At 34.2% G+C, this 23,658-nt stretch overlaps 1 protein-coding gene across 4 annotated transcripts in view; it reads left to right on the top strand.

The window, feature by feature from the left end:
- The window catches only part of LOC121385783 (neurogenic locus notch homolog protein 1-like), a 135,992-nt gene that overhangs the window by 74,217 nt on the left and 38,117 nt on the right, over positions 1-23,658 (top strand). For 2 of the 4 annotated variants that reach the window (XM_041516566.1, XM_041516564.1), the window contains exons 14-24: positions 221-310; positions 3,764-3,856; positions 4,372-4,458; positions 6,279-6,368; positions 7,457-7,546; positions 11,548-11,640; positions 12,467-12,556; positions 13,882-13,974; positions 17,163-17,252; positions 20,021-20,113; positions 20,646-20,738. In XM_041516566.1, the coding sequence (XP_041372500.1) occupies positions 221-310; positions 3,764-3,856; positions 4,372-4,458; positions 6,279-6,368; positions 7,457-7,546; positions 11,548-11,640; positions 12,467-12,556; positions 13,882-13,974; positions 17,163-17,252; positions 20,021-20,113; positions 20,646-20,738 (1,002 nt within the window). The remainder of the gene's footprint in view (positions 1-220; positions 311-3,763; positions 3,857-4,371; positions 4,459-6,278; positions 6,369-7,456; positions 7,547-11,547; positions 11,641-12,466; positions 12,557-13,881; positions 13,975-17,162; positions 17,253-20,020; positions 20,114-20,645; positions 20,739-23,658) is intronic. The other 2 variants (XM_041516565.1, XM_041516567.1) reach the window with 2 other exon arrangements.

The following is a 23,658-nucleotide window of genomic DNA, read 5'->3' as shown; positions in this document are numbered from 1 at the left end:
TTTGTTTGTTTTTGTTTGAATACAGACAAAACCTAGAGATAAATGCATCATATTACTAATGTGGATAACACAAACTCACATTTTTTGCATTAATATTATTATCGTATTAATTTCAGGATCTACAGTATATGATAAATGTTTTAAAGAAATACTGCAAAGAATAATATAATTATAAATGTTTAAGAGTATGCTGATTTCTGAACTATTTTATCTTTTGCAGACAATTGCAGCTTAGTTTGTGATAATGGCAATCTTCAAGAATCTGACTGTACATGTGAATGTGAAAAATACTGGGATGGAGATCGGTGTGGTATGTCTGTTCTAGGAATAACTAGTATTCTAGTTTTGTGAAATTATACAACATTTAGATAAATTATAGTTGATTATTATTTTTTCTTTGCATGTTAAATATTGAAAAATGAGAATAAAGTATGTATCAGTACAAGTAATCTATAAAACTGTTTTCCAGTTTCTAGAATTTACTTCCAGATTAAAATATTAAAAACAGAGATTACTTCACATTCCACAAAATGGATTTTGAACGTTGCTGATAATTCTGTATTCGTGGGTTTACTCTGGGGTCAAGTATGCAAATGAGCTAGGTCACGTAGGTCACGTGACTAAATGCAGCCTTATGATTAACTGTCAACACATAACACTTTCAACATACCACACCCTCATGTCCTTGCCAATGTCATGATCATTGTCACGATCATTGTCACTTAATTTGTTCAACATAATTGGATTGTCTCTTTGTATTTTACTGTTAAAAACAAAATGGCTATGACTAGTTGCATTTTACTTGATGAATTAAAAAATAAAAATAAAAACAAAATATAGCATTAATACCAATAGCGATATAGAAACTATCATCGTTTAGTTATTATTACCGCAAGTGTTAATATAACAATTACCAGAAGTGTTTCCCAGGATTGCGTCATAGCCAAGCAGACGACAAGTCTATGTCCTCGGTGAATAAAAGCTACTATCATTTTTGATATGATTTTGTTAGACCAGAACATTAAACTGGACTAATGCAAATGCAGCACCTTGCCGCTGCATAATTATGTGTGACGTGCCATGTTCGAATTTTGTGATTGGCAGCTAAAATTGAGGATGGTCATGGCAACCCCTTTTGCAGTCTTATCGCTGTCCCTGAACCTTTGAGAATAAAATAATCTACCGGCAGGTTGCTTTAATGTAAAGGGTGGGGAAGGGAAGGTTGAGGGAACAGTATCAAGAATATAATGCTGTTCACTCTTATTAGCGCAACCAAAAATTAAATAATTTGGCAATCCATCACTGTGAATAGCCTATATAGGCCTGTAAACTGCATACAAGATTACACTGCTTTACCAAACCATAGAGTTTTGAGATTTTATTTATGAAGCACAATAATAATTTAATAAATTAATAATACATGAAAACAAAACTAATAATAAAATGTTTAAACTAGAAAGAAACAAAGACCCCTTTCCCCCAACAAACAACAACAACACTGATATTCGTTGATAGACTGGTGCTGTTGACATCCTTCGTGATAAAAGGAAGTTGTACTTGTGCTGTAAAATCATCAAGTTTTTGGTGATAAATGTCCACTGCTTGGTAGCACATGTGATATAACATCAATAAATCATTCTTGTGTAATCGATTGAGAGGGAAAGAAGGTCAACTATCACATTACGAAAATGGAGTGAATGTCCTTTTCAGTTCCAGACATCGTTATAGTAAAACGTGTGGCACTTAACTACTACTTTTGAGTAATATTTTGAAGTGAAATTACACTGTTCTTGTAATCCTGATGATATAGCAAAGTACAATAAACTTTGTTATATTATGTGGGTACACTGAGGAATAGATAACCATAACATCAAAAATTAAAAACAACAAACACATCTTTTAATTAAATTTTGTTTTTAATTTTGCATTAAACACTGATCCTCAGCTGCCAGTTGTCTATAACACTGTAGGTTGTATGCACATATATATTATCAATTAATGTTTTCATATGTAATAAAAACAAAAGCTTACCAACCACAGCTATAAATATAACAATGGTTCCATGTGACGTGATCTTACTTGACCTAGAACGTGTATACACGTCTGCAGCAATGTACTGGTTAATATATAGAACAGAGTTTAGAAAGTTAAATGAGGTTGAAAATCAATTAATTAAGGCAATATACAGACTGTTTAGAATATAATATACTGTACTACGGCACCCGTGTAACAAGTATATGTAGTAATTTTCTAACAAATAGTAACTTGTTTTGCAATTTCCCACTTTTATTTATCTGAATGACAAACAGTTCATGTAAGGTCCCCCAAAAAGTGTTGAAAAAGTCTGTCTCTGGTAAAACCAAAGTTCCAGAATTGATGCAGCGATGCAGCTTTTTTTTTTTTTTTTTTTTTTTTTAATTTTTAAAGCATGAATTGCACAGAAAAGGTATGAATATTTTGGGTTGTTTTACGTCGTCCTCATCTGCCTGGGTCCATCCTTAATGGCCATGGTGTTCCCCTCCTTTGCCTTGGTACCCTAAATATTTTCCGTTACATTTTGCATATATCCAAGGCAGTTTTTATGACTGCAACTTTGGCCACAAATGACCGGCCTCGGTGGCGTCGTGGCAGGCCATCGATCTACAGGCTGGTAGGTACTGGGTTCGGATCCCAGTCGAGGCATGGGAGTTTTAATCCAGAGTCCGACTCCAAACCCTAAGTGACAGTGGCGACAGCAGGTTTCCTCTCAAAATCTGTGTGGTCCTCAACCATATGTCTGACGCCATATAACTGTAAATAAAATGTGTTGAGTGCGTCGTTAAATAAAACATTTCTTTCTTTGGCCACAAATGTTTCTAAAATAAGCCATGCTGCTTATTCATAACAACAGGACTAGTTTTAGAGAGACATAAAAGACAGCTAATGGTCCAAGCCAGTATATAGACCTTGCTTTAATGGACTATTTTAATAGTTTTAAGAGAAAGCAATGCAGCTTTTATATCCTATCTGGAACCAGTAGGCCTTTTTGTAAATGATGAGCAAAGATTATTAAGTTATTTTAAAATGTATTAATTTTGAACATCATTAAATTCTTCAAGCATATTTAAGTACATATTCAACATGTTGTGAAGGTAGCATCATCAATCCAATATACATGTATATATATTTTTGCAATATCTGTCTGTCTGTCTGTCTGTCTCTGTCTCTCTCTCTCTCTCTCTCTCTCTCTCTCTCTCTCTCTCTCTCTCTCTCTCTCTCTCTCTCTCCCTCTCCCGCTCCCTCTCCCTCTCCCTCTCCCTCTCCCTCTCCCGCTCCCGCTCCCTCTCCCTCCCAATACTCCTCACTTGTTGATCATGTTTTGAATATGGGTGACTTGTAGCACAAGCATTAACTTTATCTAGGGGGACTGCATGACAATAGTGTCAGTACAAACTACAAAATGTAGGTATAGATCCAAGTTTGAAATATGGATTAGATACCAAACAATTGATACCGCAATTGATACCGAAATAAGTGGCATATTTAAATTAATATCAGAATGCATGTCCTAGTTCATGCGTGATGACATTTGGCTCCAAATACGTTATTTGATTTATTAATGAGTATTTATGATCAGACAATTTATGAATGAATATTATAATTAGAACATTTATGAATATGAATGTTATAATCAAATAATACAAAGAATAATAAATAAAATAGTATAAAATATAACTTAAATTTTATGATTTTGCTGGTTTTTACACCGTTTTATATTTTGCAGATGAATGCGTATTAGAATGTCAAAATGGAGCCGTCCTTGACCCAGAGAATTGCACATGTGGTTGTAGAAACTACTGGACTGAAGATAAGTGTGGTATGTGTGTTCCAGGAACAACTATTGTTCGAGTCTTCTAAAATTTTACAATATTTAGACACCAAAATAGTTTGTTTGTTTTTTCTTTCATCTTTCTCTTCTATTTTCGAAATTTTTATTTCAACAAATACCTGGAAAGTTTAGTTTTTTTTCTTTTTGTCCTGACTGGAAATATAAGTGGCTTGATTTTCATCTTAAAACATTGTACAGCTATTCAGATTATATAATTAATTTCAACTTTGTCGGCATTAGGCCATTGATATTAAAGAACTGCGTCACCCCAAGACCATATGACAATCTGATTTACTTTAATCAGTGAATATAGTTACCACTAAAAGGAAAATGGTTGCAGGTATTATATACAGTAATAATGCAGTATCTTGCAAAAATAGTTGTGGCTATGTTTGAGTATTTTATTACGAATGAATGTTGTAATCAAATAGTTAAGAAAAATATGAAATATAACTATGTTTATGATTTGTAAGGTTTGTAATTTATTTTTTATTTTTTTCCAGAAATATGCAATGCAAAATGTCAACATGGCTATGTTCAAATTAATTGCACATGTAGTTGTCAAAAATACTGGACTGGAGATAAATGTGGTATGTCTGTTCTTAGAATAATTTTATTCCAGTTTTTTTAAATTATATATTGCATATGGTTGTGTTTTAAAATCCAAGTTAACCACTGACATTCCCTTTAAATTATTCTGTATATTATTTAAAATATCATTGAATATGTTGAATATAGGAGAGTTGTATTATAGGCAGGGCTGGATTTAGAACTTGAGGGGCCTGGGGCACTTCAGGTTCGGGGGGGCCTCAACATAGAAATTAAATTACATGACATTTGATAATTATTTTAATTTTTTTTATAAAGGAAGTCCTTAGTTGGGGAGGGGGGGGGTTCTGGCAGAAGGGGGGGTGCAATTGCCCCCTTTGCCCCCTTATAAATGTGGCACTGATTTTAGGTACTACTATTGGTGACGGTGGAATTACGTAAGTCTTCAATAAATGGCCATAATTATTGCAGAGGTTTCTTTCTTCTTTTTTGTTAGCATATTTCATTTATATTAAGGTTCTCCATAAAAAGCTGCATCTCCGCCATACCATTTCTCTTGATACCAGAACCCCAGAAATGTCTAAGACAAAGTTCAAAGTCTGGTTAGCAGGGTACAAACGACAATTTTCAACCCAGTATCGTTTAATTTGTTAATCTGTGCTATGAATTAGCAGGTTAACCTTGACATTGTTTGATCTTGAGTAATAAATACATTTTTAATTTAAAAAACAAAAAAGAATTTGAGATTTGAGGACTCTATACATATGTTCACCAATGCCTGAAGACACCATCAAAAGCCAGATGCACTACCAAAGCAATGCACTGGGGAGGTTAGTGGTTGGACCCCCACTGAACAAACCATTTTTTCTTTCCTTTTTAAATATATTTTCTTGAAGAGCATGAACCAGATCCCTGTAGAACTTCATTTGCCAGTCTAGACCACCAATGCATTAGTTCCTGCACACTCACCTGTAAGAAAGAATGAATGTGTGTGAACATCAAGTATTATTTTTATGTTTGTTAACTTTTTAAACACTTTTTGTGTGACCGTATATGTTTGTAATCAACGCCTTTGGAACTGGCTGAGGGTAAAGTAAATGTTTTGTACTGGAAATATAAGTGGCATCACATAAAGGCTCAAACCTGTTGCCGTTTTCGATTACAATAATATATTATCTACATAAATACCTTTATTTGTATATAGTCATCGGAATATGATGACTGGGGAATGGTATAGCGGGAGACCTGTATAGTACTTCGATGGGGTGGGGGGTGCATTAATTATTTTCAGAGTTAGAATTTGTACAATGTTTTATGTTTATGTAGTCACAAGAAAATCCTTACAACATCTACTAATTTATCACAGAATAGCTATTCCAGTCTGTATAAATTAGCTGCTAAGATAATTGTATTTGTTTTGTAATTCAGATGAAATAATTAATGTTATATGGATACCGAAAACCGTTTCTTAAAAACACCAAAAGCAGCAGAAAATGTGCCAGGGTAATGATAAAATTGCAATATATAAACATTTTATTGGAGGGCTGGGGGGCATACACCCTAGTCGTGGGTTTTATACTTTTAGTGCTTGTCTTTTTAGGTTATATGGGCAGAAAAATATAATGGCATTATTGGTAAATTAGTGTCGATGTTGTCATGATACTGCATAGAGTGCTGAATTAGGACCAGAAGCGGGATTTTGTAGGAAAAAATTAGGAGATGGTATGAATGAATGTTATAATCAGATAATTTATGAATGAATGTTATAGTCAAATAATACAAAGAACAATAGAAAATAATACTAAAATGTAACTAAATCTTTATGAATTTGCTGGTTTCTGCACTGTTTTATATTTCACAGCTGAATGCAGCATAGAATGTCAACATGGCAAGCTTGACAAAGAGAAATGCTCATGTGGTTGTGATAAATACTGGATTGAAGACGAATGTGGTATGTCTTTTGAAATCCTACGCTATATAGAAAGAAAACATTGTTATATATTATTTCGGGGTTTTTTCATCATTTTTTTCTATTTGATAAATAATGTCACAAATGTGTGGACAGTAATTTGTTTTGGGACTGGAAATATAAGTTGCATAATATCGAGCTCAAACTTGGTAAAAGACAAGAAGATTACCTTCAATTACACGGCAGTGGTGGTGGTGGAGGTTCAAGGGGGGAGGGGATGAGGAACAAAGACCAGAACACGAGAAATACATTTATTGAATTTGGTGACTGTTAAAACATTTTTAAATATTTATTTTCAACGTTTGGCTAATTGGCAAAATGTTTAACTAATAACTATTGGTTATTATGTAAAACACTGTATTTAAAATACCCTGCATGCCTACCATTTTGTTTTGAATTTTGGGGGTTTAAAATCAACTGTGATTGGGGAAAACAAAATATTTAAAATCACCACCCCTGGAACAATGTGAAACACGTGTTTGCTTTCTTTTAACACAAAATGTTAACAACACCTTTTTAAAGCACATTTCAAATGGACTATAATACAAAGTATTTAAGAAAATAATAAACTATATACAAGATGAAACACAAAAATATTACAAGTATATATAATCTGTGACTTTATTTCTTATTGATATTAGAAAGGTGACAGCTCAATTAGAACTAATTTTATTTTTTAAAATGGTACATATAACTGTTGTGCCATATTTTTTTTTAATCTGAATGACAAATCAGTTAAATGTCGTAGCTGTGAAAGGCAGTCTCAAGCATCTTCTAACATTTGTGTCTGTCAGGTGATGCATCTACATGAGAACTACGTCTCCCCAGGATGACAAAACGGTCTGCTTTTCGTTAACTGCGAAAAGAAAAAAAACATGCGTGCATGTATTACAAACAACAGTAATGCAGTATATTGTCAAGATTGTTGTGGCTTCGTTTGAGTATTTCATTTATGAATGAATTTTATAAAAATAATCTATGAATGAATGTTATAATCAAATAATACAAAGAATAGTAGAAATTAATATAACATATATATAACTTTTTGTGTACTGTAATATATTTTGCAGACGAATGCACCTTACAATGTGAACATGGCAAGCTTGACACAGATACTTGCACATGTGGTTGTGATAAATACTGGACTGAAGATAAGTGTGGTATGTTCTTGCAATAACTATTATTCTAGTGTTCTGAAATTCTACAATATTTAGAGAGAAAAAAATAGTTGATTGCTTTTTCTTGTTTTCTTCTTTCTTGTTCTCTTTTCTTCTTTATATTAATGTTCTCCACAAAAAATGCTGGGTTATGTTCACCATGATGAATATAATCCCATTAATTTACTTTCATATCAGGGCCCTAGAATCTTTTAGATACATCTAAAGCAAAGTTTAAAGTCTTACTAGCTACAGATAAGCTCCATTCCACAAAGCGATCTTAGCACTATCGTCATAAATACCTAACATCGCAAACGTTCATCAGCTGATTCCATGATGCAGCATAGCTTACTATCGTGGTAGAATACAGTGAAAAGTTACAATTGGTACGAGGCAGTTGTAAGCCACTAACGTAGATGCCATAATACAGTTAGATGATGATTTGATAATTTTCTAAGAAGGATAATAACTTTTTGTGCGAAAATGGATGAGATACATGTATATACCAAATACCATTTATAGAACTGTGTTCGATGAAAAACATGCTAGGCCATACGACCTTCAAATACGAGAATACGGGAGATAACTCTCATGTAATGCATTCGGCAATTGTCGCAAATAAACTGACCAAGTTACTTCATGGATGTCCGATACCAATGAATACATCCAAGATGGTGGGGTTGGGGTCAGTGATCAAACCTCTTTGGTCAAAGCGTTTTTCTTTTTTAAAATATATTTTCTTGGAGAGCATGACCCTAATCCCCCCCTCTTAAAACTTTGCTTGCGACCGTCTAGATTCCCCATCCATAAGTTCCTGCACATGTACCTGTATGGAAAAAATTAATGTAGGTGCATGAACATCGTGGATTATTTTTACATATGTGCAATTTTATAAAGCAAATTAAACAAATGTTTTGGGTTTTTTTATTAATATAATTTTTTTTAAATTAATTTTTAATAATAAATCAAGTCGACAAATAAGAATAAATTGGTGGGTAAAAATAAAGATGGCAGCTTGTGGACAGCGCACGTTTTTGACACTTCACATCTGTTATGGCTGCAGTAACTGTTGATTAAGAATGCTTTCGAGCAGCCCACAATAGATTTTAGACAATGGGTTTTCGGTCTTCATCATAGTGTATTTATATATTTTGTCGTGCGTACCAAATAACAAATGGTACAGAAGAACTACCCTGGTCAAAGGTGCATGAAAAAGATCCTTTACTTCTGAAAAATATAGCGGATTTCCTCTGACGACTGTGTCAGAATTACCGAATGTTTGACCTTCAACAGCAGATGATTAATAAATCAATGTGTTCTGGTGGTGTCGTTAAACAAAACAAACGTTACAAGAACCCCCCCATATTGGAAATAATCTGCTTCTCTTTGATCAGTTAACATAAATCAATGTGTTCTGGTGGTGTCGTTAAACAAAACAAACGTTACAAGAACCCCCCCCCCCCCCCATATTGGAAATAATCTGCTTCTCTTTGATCAGTTAAACAAAACAAACCTTACAAGAACCCCCCCCCCCCCCCCCCCCCCCCCCTCCCCCCCCCCCCCCCCCCCCCCCCACCCCCCCCCATATTGGAAATAATCTGCTTCTCTTTGATCAGTTAAACAAAACAAACCTTACAAGAAACCCCCCCCCCCCATATTGGAAATAATCTGCTTCTCTTTGATCAGTTAAACAAAACAAACCTTACAAGAACCCCCCCCCCATATTGGAAATAATCTGCTTCTCTTTGATCAGTTAAACAAAACAAAAGAACCCCCCCCCCCCATATTGGAAATAATCTGCTTCTCTTTGATCAGTTAAACAAAACAAACCTTACAAGAAACCCCCCCCCCCCCCCCATATTGGAAATAATCTGGTTCTCTTTGATCAGTTAAACAAAACAAACCTTACAAGAACCCCCCCCCCCCATATTGGAAATAATCTGCTTCTCTTTGATCAGTTAAACAAAACAAACCTTACAAGAAGAAAAATATTGGAAAAATCTGCTTCTCTTTGATCAGTTAAACAAAACAAACCTTACAAGAAACACCCCCCCCCCCCCATATTGGAAATAATCTGCTTCTCTTTGATCAGTTAAACAAAACAAACGTTACAAGACACACCCCCCCCATATTGGAATAATCTGCTTCTCTTTGATCAGTTAAACAAAACAAACCTTACAAGAACCCCCCCATATTGGAAATAATCTGCTTCTCTTTGATCTGTTAAAATAAAGAAAAAAAATCTGCCTGCAGGTATTATGAATACATAGTAATTCAGTATCTTGTCACGATAAAAAGTTTGTTTTGTTTAACGACACCACTAGAACACATTGATTTATTAATCATCGGCTATTGGATGTCAAACATTGGGTAATTTTCACATACAGTCTTAAAGAGGAAACCCGCTATATTTTTCTGTTAGTAGCAAGAGATGTTTTATATGCGCCATTCCACAGACAGGATAGCACATACGACAGCCTTGGATATACCAGTTGTGGTGCACTGGCGAGAAATAGCCCAATGGGCCCACCAATGGGGATAGATTCCAGACCGACTGTGCATCAAGTGAGCGCTTTTCCACTGGGCTATGTCCCGTCCCCTTGTTAAGATAATTGTGGGCATGAATGAATGATGAACGTTATAATCAGATCATTTATGATTTCATCTTATATACAGAATACTTGAACTGGTTTTATCCTACTGCTTTTAAAGGCTGAACTCCTCTTTTTATGTTCAGTTTTCTCCTGACGATGTCAACATTTAGTTGATGAAACGTTGAGATTTTAAACTGATGGTTTTAAACAGAGACTTTACTTATATTAAATATAGAATACTAAGCGAGTTTGTTTGACATACCATTTTTATGAAATTAGTGAACAGTTTTGGTATCTTGACAGGCGAAAGCGAGTTTGCTGATACCAACACTGTTTACGAGTCTCATAAAAATGGTATGACAGACAAGCTACATGTAGTTTATTATTATATTTATTACAAACCAACCCCAATAAAGCAGCACCGGCCTTGGTGGTGTCATGGTTAAGCCGTCAGGCTACAGTCTTGTAGGTACAGTGTTTGCAGCCCGGTGCCAGCTCCAACCCAGAGCGAATTCTTAAGGGCTCATTGGGTAGGTGTAAGGCCACTACACCCTCTTCTCTCTCACTAACCACTACAAACTAACAACTACCTACCCACTGTCCTGGACAGACAGCCCAGATAGCTGAGGTGTGTGCCCAGGACAGCATGCTTTAACCTTAATTGGATATAAGCATGAAAATAAGTTGAAATGAAATGAAGTGAAAAAACCAAGAAGCAACGCAGAAGTATAAGCAGACGTCGAGACCTACTACACATTATTTTTCTATGAATTGGGTGAGCAAGTGATCTACGTGACACGTACATTTAAATGACATCACAATAAGCAACGCGATGTCAGCAATGTACAGTTTAGATTTTGGCCAGAAGCTTGCATTTAATGAGGTGTTAAAATTCTTAATAATGACTAAATTGTTGATTGGACCAGCAAAGATTCAGCTGAGTGACACCAACATTTTATACATAGGGCCGTAAAAAAATAATAGCCGTTGGATGACAGACACTTGCCACAACATCAGGCTCAAACATAACAACCTATCTTATCGCTATTTCAATTCATGGCCATATTTCATAATGGTACAATTTTAAGTTACTCTATTTTGTATAAAAAACGGTTAGATACGTTAATAATCTGAACAAAACATATTCAACAGCAATTTTGAACTTTATGTCATGCACCCAGTTTATGTTATTGCAGGGAGATGCAATCTGACCTAATTCGAATACAGATGTCATTCAAATTAAACAACTACCATGTCAGTCTATGCGAATATTAAGCTAGTTAGATATTGAGTAATTGTTATTACATGTGTAATACCTTACACTGGTGTGTAATAAAATCAAATAATACAACTAATGATAAATAAATGTTTATGATTTTGCTGGTTTGTGTATAATTTTGTATTTTTCAGACACATGCAGCTTAGAATGTGAAAAGACTGGCATCATTGACAAGGACAGTTGCACATGTGGTTGTGAAAAATACTGGACTGGAGATAAGTGTGGTATGTCTGTTCTAGGAACAACTATTATTCTGTTTTTCTGAAATTCTACAATATTTAGAGAAATTATAATTGAGGGTTTTTTTGTTTTGGGGTGGTGGTTGTTCTGTTTTGAAAACATTAAAAAAAAAAAAAAATATCTAGAGAGTACGTTTTGATGCGATCCGACTAGAAATATAAGTAGGATAATGTCAATGTTCGCATTTGGCAGCATTTTTTCATTTCCATGTTCATCTTAAAGCATGGTGTTGGTACAACTATTCAGATTACAAAATGAGTTTCAACTATGTGAACATTAGAACCAGTATTAAATTAGATATTGAAAAGATGAAAAAGAAGCAAAAATTTACATCAAATGAGAGTTAAGTTTGCATCAGCTAGTGCAAGTCATCTAAACCTGTTTAATAGTTTCTGGCATTTACTTTTAGATTAAAATGTCAAAAACAGAGCTTAATTTATATGCCACAAAATGCATTTTGAGTCTTAATCTTTATTCTGTAGAATATTTGTTAGGTAATCTACATGTATTTACAGAAGAACTGCCTTTCACAGGTTTACCCGGCAATCTGTGTGGGGTTTTTTCTTTAATCAGTCAACATAATTTCCAAAACAAAAAATATTGTTTGCAGGTATTATGAACAATAGTAATATAGTATATTGTCAAGATACAGTAGCTATGGCTACATTTAGATATTTGATTTATGAATAAATGTTATAATAAAATAATTTATGAATGAATGTTTCAATCAAATTATTGATAATAGAAATAATATTGAAATATATAATGTTTATGATTTTACTGCTTTTTGAATTGTTTTATATTTTACAGAAAACTGCACCTTACAATGTGAACATGGCAAGCTTGACACAGATACTTGCACATGTGGTTGTGATAAATACTGGACTGAAGATAAGTGTGGTATGTTCTTGCAATAACTATTATTCTAGTGTTCTGAAATTCTACAATATTTAATTTAGAGAGAAAAATAGTTGATTGCTTTTTCTTGTTTTCTTCTTTCTTATTCTCTTTTCTTGTTTATATTAATGTTCTCCACAAAAATGCTGGGTTATGTTCACCATGATGAATATAATCCCATTAATTTACTTTCATATCAGGGCCCTAGAATCTTTTAGATACATCTAAAACAAAGTTTAAAGTCTTACTTAGCACTATTGTTGTAAATACATACCATCACGACGTTAAGTTAGTTACTACGATCGCAAGCCTATTCCATAATGATGATAAATCCATAAATAGTGATATTGTCCTCAGTCGGCCCCCCACCAACCCGATCAAAAGTGATTATGCCATCGGAGATTTAACCAAAAAAAAACAGAGACGAGAAAAAATTCTATCCAGTTAATGAGTAGGCAACGTAATGCAACGTCAACTGCTAACATTAATGTAAACAACTAACGCTTTGCTGTTCTTCCACAAAACGATAACGTCTTTATTAATTTCGAAACTACCACAAAGACGAGGTCAGTACTGGTAAAATTTTGTAAGAAATATCTCTCAGATTTAGAAAAGTATGATAAATCAAAGTGCAGTTGGATTCGGCACTCCCTGGATTTTATGTTAAAAATAAAGAATGTGTTTATAGGGTAATCGGTAAGTTAAACATTTTAGTCAGATTACTTTGTTTTGATTTAACCAGATTAGTCAGAAATTCTGATTCATATGCATAGAAAAACAAATCATTGAGTAGTGGAGCACAGTTGGTGCCAATAGGGGTTTCTATTTCCTGTCTATATGTCCTACCCCCAAATCTGACATATATATATATATATATATATATTGTCAGTGATGAAGTCCAGCATTTCACATATGTCTTTCTTAGTACACCATGGTCTGGATTCACTATTGGACTTTACCAATTGTCCAGATCCGTGGAAGATAGTTGTACCTGCATTTTTAACTTTGATCATCATTCTTTGTAACAAATGCCCCATTGATTAAGGAATGGAGTTTTTCATTAAGTTTGTCGTTGGTGATTGTTGTGTATAACATAAAAAAACCTGAATGTTTCAATATCGTAAGCTTTGATCTGGATTGAGAGTGAATGAATTCAAGTAAATCTTTAGAATTCTTTAGAATCCACATGTGAATAATACCACTTGTCTCAAAAACTTTTTCGCAATAACTATAAAGGCCATCTTTGGTAGTGGTAAAAGAATATAAAATATAACTACATGTATATGTCTATGATTTTTATCATTTCTGAATTGTTTTATATTTTTCAGAAAAATGCAGCTTAGATTGTCAACATGAGGGCATTCTTCAAACATCTGATTGCACATGTCACTGTTCAGAATACTGGGTTGGAGATAAGTGTGGTATGTCCATTCTAGGAAGAACTATTATTATAGTCTTCTGAAATTCTACAATATGTAGAGAGAAAAAAATAATGGAGTCTTTTTTTCTTTTTTCTTACTTGTTTGCCCATGTCCTTTATATCAGTTTTCTTCCTACAAAAGCTCAGCATGTAACTTTGAGCCCTGATCATGTCTGACCAATGATGTATGCTTCCTAGTAGAGCTAGGCTATCATATGGCTATATTATAGCTTATTTGGAAGCTTATTATCTCCAGTTTATCGTAGGTCTTGATTTGGTGGCTAATTAAATGTAGTCACGTTTTGGGGACATGATGTCACGTGACCCCAGGAAATTTTTATTTGAAAAACCCATATTTCTAAATAAATTCTGTCCCAAGTTGGACCTGGGACAGACTTTCCTGAAACTTCTGTGGTATAGCGGCACAGTAATAGAGTTCTGTGTCTAAATAAATAGCTATATCACATAATGTTTTAGCAAATGTTTTAAAATGATAGTAAACAACCTTTTAAATGTCAGTAATCATGAAAATTATACATTTGCTACATAAACATTTTGGGTTTTTTAATTGGAATATTCATGAAAAACTTATTTTTCAATTTACTTTTTTTGTGTGGACCTTTTGTAATTTTTGTTTCTGAAAACTGGTCCCAAACATCATGGTGGCTGCCTTATAGTTACTTTGAAAACTTATTACCACTAGTTTATTATATGCCCTGGTTGGTTGACAAAGGTGGTGATAATGTGGAGAACATCGAGTCACGTTACCCAGTGTTCAAATATTTTAGTGGGCCAAGATACATGTACAATGTAGCTTCAAATATTGTAACAATAAAAGCATTTACATTGGGTCACCTGAAATTGTAGACATCTGCGCATGTGAGGTGATGTTGAATTAATCTAGGTTCTGTGTCATCCGGCTATGGACATTATAAAGCTAATTTACTGAGAATACAGCGCATCTGTATATACATGTAGTATTATTATAGTGGAATACAATGAAAGTTGAAATTAATATCCAATTAATTCACACAGTAGGTAGACATAGTGAAATTGAAAATGACTACCTTCAAATGAATAACGGTTTTATACCATTTAGTAATACAACTGATTTCAATAAAAACAAAAAACTTACCAGATATTATGTAAACTAATTTACAGAAACATCATTTTCAGATATTGTGTCACCAAAAATTATAACTGCACGCATCCGTTGCGATGTACCTATACTCAATGGCTGTGAATTAATGCTGAAGTTATACATGTATATGTAGGCATATTTATGAGAAACGGCTTTTTGAAAGAAAAAAAATTCCGACATTTTCTAAGTTTTGTTTTCTGACAACTCCCCCGTAGTGTTTAGTAAAAATGCATACATGTAGCTACAAATCAATAGCTATATTTCTTAATTGAGTGTTACAAAAATGTAAAGTAGACCTTTAAACAATTCTGTAATTCATTAGGTGTCATAGTATATATTGGTGCGTACGCTGCCAATGGGTAGATTTTTCTCCAGAATACATTAAATATGTCACTAGCTGTCAATCTTCATCACTATTCTCTATATATACAGAACATTAATTTCACTGGGTTTTTTATTCACGAAATGTTAACAGTATAAGACACATGGTCAAAACTATGTGATCAGTATATCTGCACAAGGCAGTCACAAGAGTATTTAATTAAGTTGTACGTGACTCCTCTCCTTGAACACTGTCATATATGTGATCCATCTACAAGAGAACATTATATTGTCAAGATGAATGTTATAATCAAATAATACAAAGCAGTGCTCTACAAAGCAAGTTCAATTTTACTCTTCCCTGGCCAGTAAAGTATAATATTTTAGTCACCAGCCACTTATATTTAGTAGCCAGCTAATATTTACTTGTAATTAAATCGATTCATCTGCCATTTTATGGCACATTACTAATGCCGTAATTGTTATTAGGACCGCATTTGAATGAACCCATGAAGGGGTAATTCCTAGTTAAATAGTAATTACAAGTTGCTGTTTGTGTCCGGTTCCACTAAAACAGTGAATGATTATTAACTACATGTGTATCATTATCAAATTCCGTACCCAATAATTGTATTAAACGAAATTAAGCGAATTACTATTTTAATGGCACTGCTAAGATAGGCATTTAAATTGCAGTACTCAAAAGTTAAATAAAAGCATTGCGATAATATCTACCAGGCTTCAACGTGTTACTAGTAGTTACCAATCGGCTACCTTACTTTTGGTTTAAATAATATTTATTTTTGTCACATACTGCCTTGTAAATCCATAAATACTGTTTTATAAATAGTTGTGTCTTTAAAGCCGTCTAAAGTCGAGTCGTGAAAATAGAAACATGTTTTCATCCTGCACTAGTGAAAATGACTTTCAACCTGATTGAAATGGCATTCACGACTGGAGACTTCGTTATCGTGGAGGCCGGGACCCGTTATCACAATAAGCACGAGATATTTGGAGCACAGCATAACACTATATAAGTCAACATTTAAAATAATTAACGTTAAGTTTCAAACAGACAAGTAAAGACACACAGTGACTCGACAGTGATCTCATTTTAATACATAAATAAAACATGGCTCTAAATGGGACAGGACCGACTTGGTCCAAAACTGAACTGGGGCCGAATTATTTCCAAACGCTTGAAATTCAAGTTAGGCAGATAACATAACAAAGTATTACCTACCTTAATTTCACCGTGTTTACTCTTGAATACTGGATAATCATTATTCATAGTCTGATTAACTTGTCTCAAACTTTTATTTTTAAAAAAACTACCGATACTGGTCCACTGTGTTTTCAGATGTCCAATTTTGTTTACAGATTAAAGTAAATTATTGGACAGTCGCCAACTGGCGAATGTGATTTTTTTTTTTTTAGACGCCAGGGAATGTATTTAGTCGCCATGGCAAATGTTTTACTCGCTTTGTAGAGCACTGCAAAGAAGAATAGAAAATAAAATTGAAATATAACTAAAGTGTCATGATTTTACTGCTGTTTGTAGTGTTTTATATTTTTCAAAAAATTTGCAATGTGAACATGGCAAGCTTGATGAAAAAAAAGTGCATTTCATAAAGATAATTTATGAATGAATGTTACAATAAAATAATACAAAGTATAATAGAAAATAATTTTAACTAAATGTTTGTGTACTGTTTGATATTTTGCAGACGAATGCACCTTACAATGTGAACATGGCAAGCTTGACACAGATAATTGCACATGTGGTTGTGATAAATACTGGACTGAAGATAAGTGTGGTATGTATGTTCTAGAACCAACTACTATTCTAGTCTTATCAACTGCAACAAAATTTAGAGAAAAAAACAATTGCTAATTATATATGTCACACATTGTTACTTTATTTATTACAGCCAACTGTTTAATATTTCTCGCTTTTGTTAACAAAGAACAAAAAATGCAATTAACATCACTTTATTTCAATTATAGTCTATATATCTGTGAACCTTTTAAGAGAAAGCAGGAGATTTGTGTTGAAAAAGCAGGAGATTTGGTCAAAAGGTATAACATTTTTAAATGGGAAAAAAGCCCAAACAAGTTTCAGAACATTATTACCTTATCAGGACTAGTAGCAGTACTACATTATGTAAATATATTTCATTTAATTAATAAATCATTTTATCCTATAACTTACCCATGATATTCATGTCATAAATCGATGTGATAATTTAGTGTATTAACCTGGTTAATAATGGTATGCAAATTTAAAGGTATATGCAAATTTGCAAGGTGTCTAGTTGCTCCAGGACAGTGGGTTAGTGGTTAGTGAGAGAGACGTTGGTATAGTGGTATACATGTTTCCATTTTTTTGACAAAATGTTGAACATTTCACCTATTATACATTTCTAGCAATATATTTTCAATAACAATTAATTTAAAATTAATAGTTTTGTTTCACTTTTAAGTTTATATGCCATAATTTATTAACAAAATACTGCTTGATTCAAAGAAAACATTAAGTAGATAACCCATTTTGTTCTGAAAAATAGTGTTAAATGCACATACTACCATCAACACATTTTTCTACATTATCAACATAATGTCCAACATGAACTATAGAATCTAGAAATATTTATACTGTCTCTATTGCTTTGTATATGTTTTTTTTTTAAATGGCACACATTTTGTAAAACATACATGCCCTTTCATTTCTTGTTATTTTCAAATGAAAATGATTAATGTTTTTTTCGTGGTAACCTGCAATGCAAAACTAGGAAACATTTTCCTCATGATATATCAGTTCCAAATCAATTTATTTGAGTTACCTAACAATAGGCTTCTAGAGAAAGGTGTAATATAATAATTATTTTACCAAATAACATAAGTAAAAATCAGTTATATGGCTGGGTGTGTGATGTTGGACATTAACCATACAGTTATACTCAGAGGATTTGTGCAAGCAACGTTTGGGTCCCTAGGTAGGTCATGTGTAGGGGATACTGATATGAGAATACTAGAAATAGTAAACAGGATTTAATGTATTTCAGTAATTTGTTGTGGTCATTTCAGTTTTGAGACAAGATACTTGCAGTAGTGCTTAATTTTACAATGTGAAATAGACTTCATACGGTCACAACTGTATAAAAACCCAACCAAAAATGCTTATCGCTTTAAAAAAATTCGAAAACAAACAAAGAACAATAAATGTGATCCTAATGATGGATATATAATGAAGGAAATGTTTTATTTAACGATGCACTCAACACATTTTATTTACGGTTATATGACATCAGACATATATGGTTAAGGACCACACAGATATTGACGGAGGAAACCCGCTGTCGCCACTTCACAGGCTACTCTTTTCGATTGGCAGCAAGGGATGTTTTTATATGCACCATCCCATAGACAGGATAGCACATATCACAGCCTTTGATATACCAGTCGTGGTGCACTGGCTGGAGCGAGAAATAGCCCAATGGGCCCACCGACGGGGATCGATCCCAAACCGACTGCGCATCAAGCGAGCACTTTACCACTGGGCTACGTCTCGCCCCCGGATATATAATGTATCCAGTGTTCAACACTTCATATAACATGAGTAAATTACTGACCTCACCTACCAGACTAAGGGCAGGGCACCCATTCTCCTGGGGGCTCAAAATAACCACATTTAGTATTTTGCTTTTTTCATTTGTGGGAAAAGGTGACCCATCAGTTTAGTTGGAAATGGTCTAGTAGTTCAGAATGCATTTCTCTATATCACAGATGATTTTTTTTAAATGTTCACCCTTTTCGATGGTGGCCACAACTATGATTAGATTACATGTCTCCTGCTTTTTTTATGAAAGAGTACTAAAAACTACCAGAATGCATATTTTCACATTTTAAACAATACGAGTATATAATGCATATGCTACCAGACTATAATCAATATCACCTCTGTACATAGCAGTCACAAATATCTATTAACAAGATTGACACAACAATCTTCTTTTCTTTAATCAGTCAACATAAATTTTAAAAAAAAACCCATGCAAACACTGCAGTTATTGTGAACAATAGTAATGCATTATATTGTCAACCTAAAATGTCTTTATTTAAACATGCTTTCAGTTACTCTGGACCAGTACTTTGGAATCAATTACCTAAAGCTATCCGATCATCGCCAAATACTGCTGTTTTTAAATATAGACTCAAGAAATATTTTCTAAAATAATATCATTTGTACATATGTTTATTGCCATATATGTATTTTCTATTTGTTCATAAATGTATGTATTGTAATTCTGTATTGTTTGTACCTGAGGGCCTCAGGGAAGATTCGCTTTTGCTAACTGTGTAACCCTCACTAAATAAAGAATTTTATTATTATTATTATTATTATTATTATTATAATATAGTTGTGGCTAAGTTTGGGAATTTGATGAATGACTGTTATATGTTATACTCAGATAATGTATTAATGAATGCTATAAAATAATACATAGATTAGTAGAAAATAATATTAGAATATAACTAAATGTTTATAATTTTTCTGGTTTGTGTACAATGTTATGTTTTGCAGATACATGCAGCTTAGAATGTGAAAAATATGGCATGATTGACAAAGAGAATTGCAAATGTGGTTGTGATCAATTCTGGATTGGAGATAAGTGTGGTATGTCTGTTCTAAGAATGACTATTTTTTTAGTCTTCAAACATTCTACAATATTTAAAGAAGAATTTTTTTTTTTTTTTCCTTTATCATCTATTTTCAAAACTTTGGGGTGTTTTAGGACTTGACTGGAACTATTAGAACTCAAACTTGGTAGGGTATAAAAGGCAATGAGCACTCGAAATACACAGTTTGCAATCTGTATGATAATTTTCACAACCAGCTTTTTATTTTCATTTTAAAGCATTTTACAGTTATCCAGATTACACAATTAATTTCAATTAGGTTGACTGCTTTTTCCCAGGATGATAAAACAATATTGCTTTTGATCGATCAACTAAATTACCAATTACCACTTTAAGGAAAATGGTTGCAGGTATCATGAACAATAACAATGCAGTATATTGTCAACATTCATGTGTAGCTGTGGCTATGTTTGGGTGTTTTACGTGAAACAATACAAAGAATATAAAATATAACTACGGTATATGTTTGTGATTTTTTGTTGGTTTCTGAATTGTTTGATATTTTGCAGAAAATTGCAGCTTAGACTGTCAAAATGAAGGCATTCTTCGAGAATCTGATTGCACATGTCATTGTCAAAAATACTGGAAGGGAGATAAGTGTGGTATGTTTGTTTTAAGAATATCTATTCCGATTTTCTGAAATTATACATTAGAGAACTTATAGTTTGTCATGCTATCGTTAAACATTCATTCATTCATTATAGTTTGTCAGTTCCATGATAAGTTATATTTTCGACAATTTTTCAAATATAGTTCACTGACAATTCATGTATATAAATGAAATGTATAATGACTCCACTTCCTGAAACAAGTTTAACTTCTGTCATATCATTTTCCAATGACAAACTAGCCAATCTTTCATTCTTAGTTATTTTTCAACTGAAAAAGCCTGGAAAAAAAAAAATCATTAAACCTTTTCCATTCAGTTTTAATAATACACCAAAAGAAGAATTATTTCCACTTTTGTGTGACCTCTGAGTAGTGCACTTAGACTTTCTACATTTATTGAACATGTTGCTATAAATAAACCTGAACACATCTGACCATGAAAGTGAGTCACAATTTTGGTAGAATTATTTATTCCACATACTAATCAATTGTTGTTCAAAGGCATTTTTGTGGTTACTATCAAATAGTGTGGTCAACATTTTCAAGGACTAATATGATGTTTAATTTCACCTTCATTTAGGTTTACTGGACTACACGAGAGTTTGTCGGATAAGTCACAAAATTTGGCTTTTATAGTCATCAGTAAAATCTTACCCATGATGCATGCAACAATGTCACATTTTTGGTGGGGGGTTTTCTGTGCGCTTTTTTCATTTATGAAAGCTATACTAAGCTAGGATCCGTTAAATGTTGGTATACTTGTCATTTTGTTTGTTCTAAATTGTTGTTTAAATCATTAAAAACATGCACAACCGTGACACCTTTCAATAGAGGAAACTACCGGTATGTTTTCTCAACTCTATATTTAAAGATAATTGTCGAAAATATCTACTGGCCCGTAACTAATTGTGTTGAGTATACAAGCTGGCACCTAAAAGGTTTTTCTCTTTTAACTCTTTAAGCTACAAACAAGATGGAATTTTTATCCACATCACATGGCAAAGGTTGTAGGGGTATATTGAAGGCATGGATGGTATACAATACTCTTAAATGACTATAATCCAAGAAGGTTAGAGTCCAATGTTTGAATATGTCATGCTCTTAAGAATTTGCCAAATTTGCTAGAAATGTTGGCCCAAATATTAATGTCTGTATATATTGACAAATAGAAACCAAAACTGGATGATGTATATGTATGGAGTCTCTGTGGGCAAGATATTAACATTTTTCATGGCACATGTTCTGCTCATTGTTTTAACACTGTTGAGCCATGCAATCCAGGTATGTTTTGCATTCTTCCAAAGAATTTTTAGAAATGGATACAGTGTATATAATAATATTCTCCATCATAATTGGGAGGAAGGACCAAACTACAGGTGATGACAAACCATCACTGAAACCCAGGTTGTTGAAATACCTGCACAGCTGTTAGTGGGTAAATGTGGATTATGAAAGTAAAAAGTAAAGTTTGTTTTATTTAATGACGCCACTAGAGCACATTGATTTTTTTTACCGTATCATCGGCTATTGGACGTCAAACATATGGTCATTCTGACACTGTTTTTAGAGGAAACCCGCTGTCACCACATAGGCTACTCTTTTACGACAGGCAGCAAAGGATCTTTTATTTGCGCTTCCCACAGGCAGAATAGCACAAACCATGGCCTTTGTTTGAACCAGTTATGGATCACTGGTCGGTGCAACTGGTTTACACCTACCCATTGAGCCTTGCGGAGCACTCACTCAGAGATCTTTTACTGGATATTGCATCCCTCTTGCACTGACGCAGACTGGTGTAACAGGTTTACACCTACCCATTGAGCCTTGCGGAGCACTCACTCAGAGATCCTTTACTGGATATTGCATCCCTCTTGCACTGACACAGACTGGTGTAACAGGTTTACACCTACCCATTGAGCCTTGCGGAGCACTCACTCAGAGATCCTTTACTGGATATTGCATCCCTCTTGCACTGACGCAGACTGGTGTAACAGGTTTACACCTACCCATTGAGCCTTGCGGAGCACTCACTCAGAGATCCTTTACTGGATATTGCATCCCTCTTGCACTGACGCAGACTGGTGTAACAGGTTTACACCTACCCATTGAGCCTTGCGGAGCACTCACTCAGAGATCCTTTACTGGATATTGCATCCCTCTTGCACTGACGCAGACTGGTGTAACAGGTTTACACCTACCCATTGAGCCTTGCGGAGCACTCACTCAGAGATCCTTTACTGGATATTGCATCCGTCTTGCACTGACGCAGACTGGTGTAACAGGTTTACACCTACCCATTGAGCCTTGCGGAGCACTCACTAAGAGATCCTTTACTGGATATTGCATCCCTCTTGCACTGACGCAGACTGGTGTAACAGGTTTACACCTACCCATTGAGCCTTGCGGAGCACTCACTCAGAGATCCTTTACTGGATATTGCATCCCTCTTGCACTGACGCAGACTGGTGTAACAGGTTTACACCTACCCATTGAGCCTTGCGGAGCACTCACTCAGAGATCCTTTACTGGATATTGCATCCCTCTTGCACTGACGCAGACTGGTGTAACAGGTTTACACCTACCCATTGAGCCTTGCGGAGCACTCACTCAGAGATCCTTTACTGGATATTGCATCCCTCTTGCACTGACGCAGACTGGTGTAACAGGTTTACACCTACCCATTGAGCCTTGCGGAGCACTCACTCAGAGATCCTTTACTGGATATTGCATCCCTCTTGCACTGACGCAGACTGGTGTAACAGGTTTACACCTACCCATTGAGCCTTGCGGAGCACTCACTCAGAGATCCTTTACTGGATATTGCATCCCTCTTGCACTGACGCAGACTGGTGTAACAGGTTTACACCTACCCATTGAGCCTTGCGGAGCACTCACTCAGAGATCCTTTACTGG

This window comes from Gigantopelta aegis, chromosome 12, assembly GCF_016097555.1.
Source record: "Gigantopelta aegis isolate Gae_Host chromosome 12, Gae_host_genome, whole genome shotgun sequence".
Lineage (NCBI taxonomy): Eukaryota > Metazoa > Mollusca > Gastropoda > Neomphalida > Peltospiridae > Gigantopelta > Gigantopelta aegis.
Note: the sequence above shows the minus strand (reverse complement) of the source record. Positions and strands in the feature narration are given on the sequence as shown.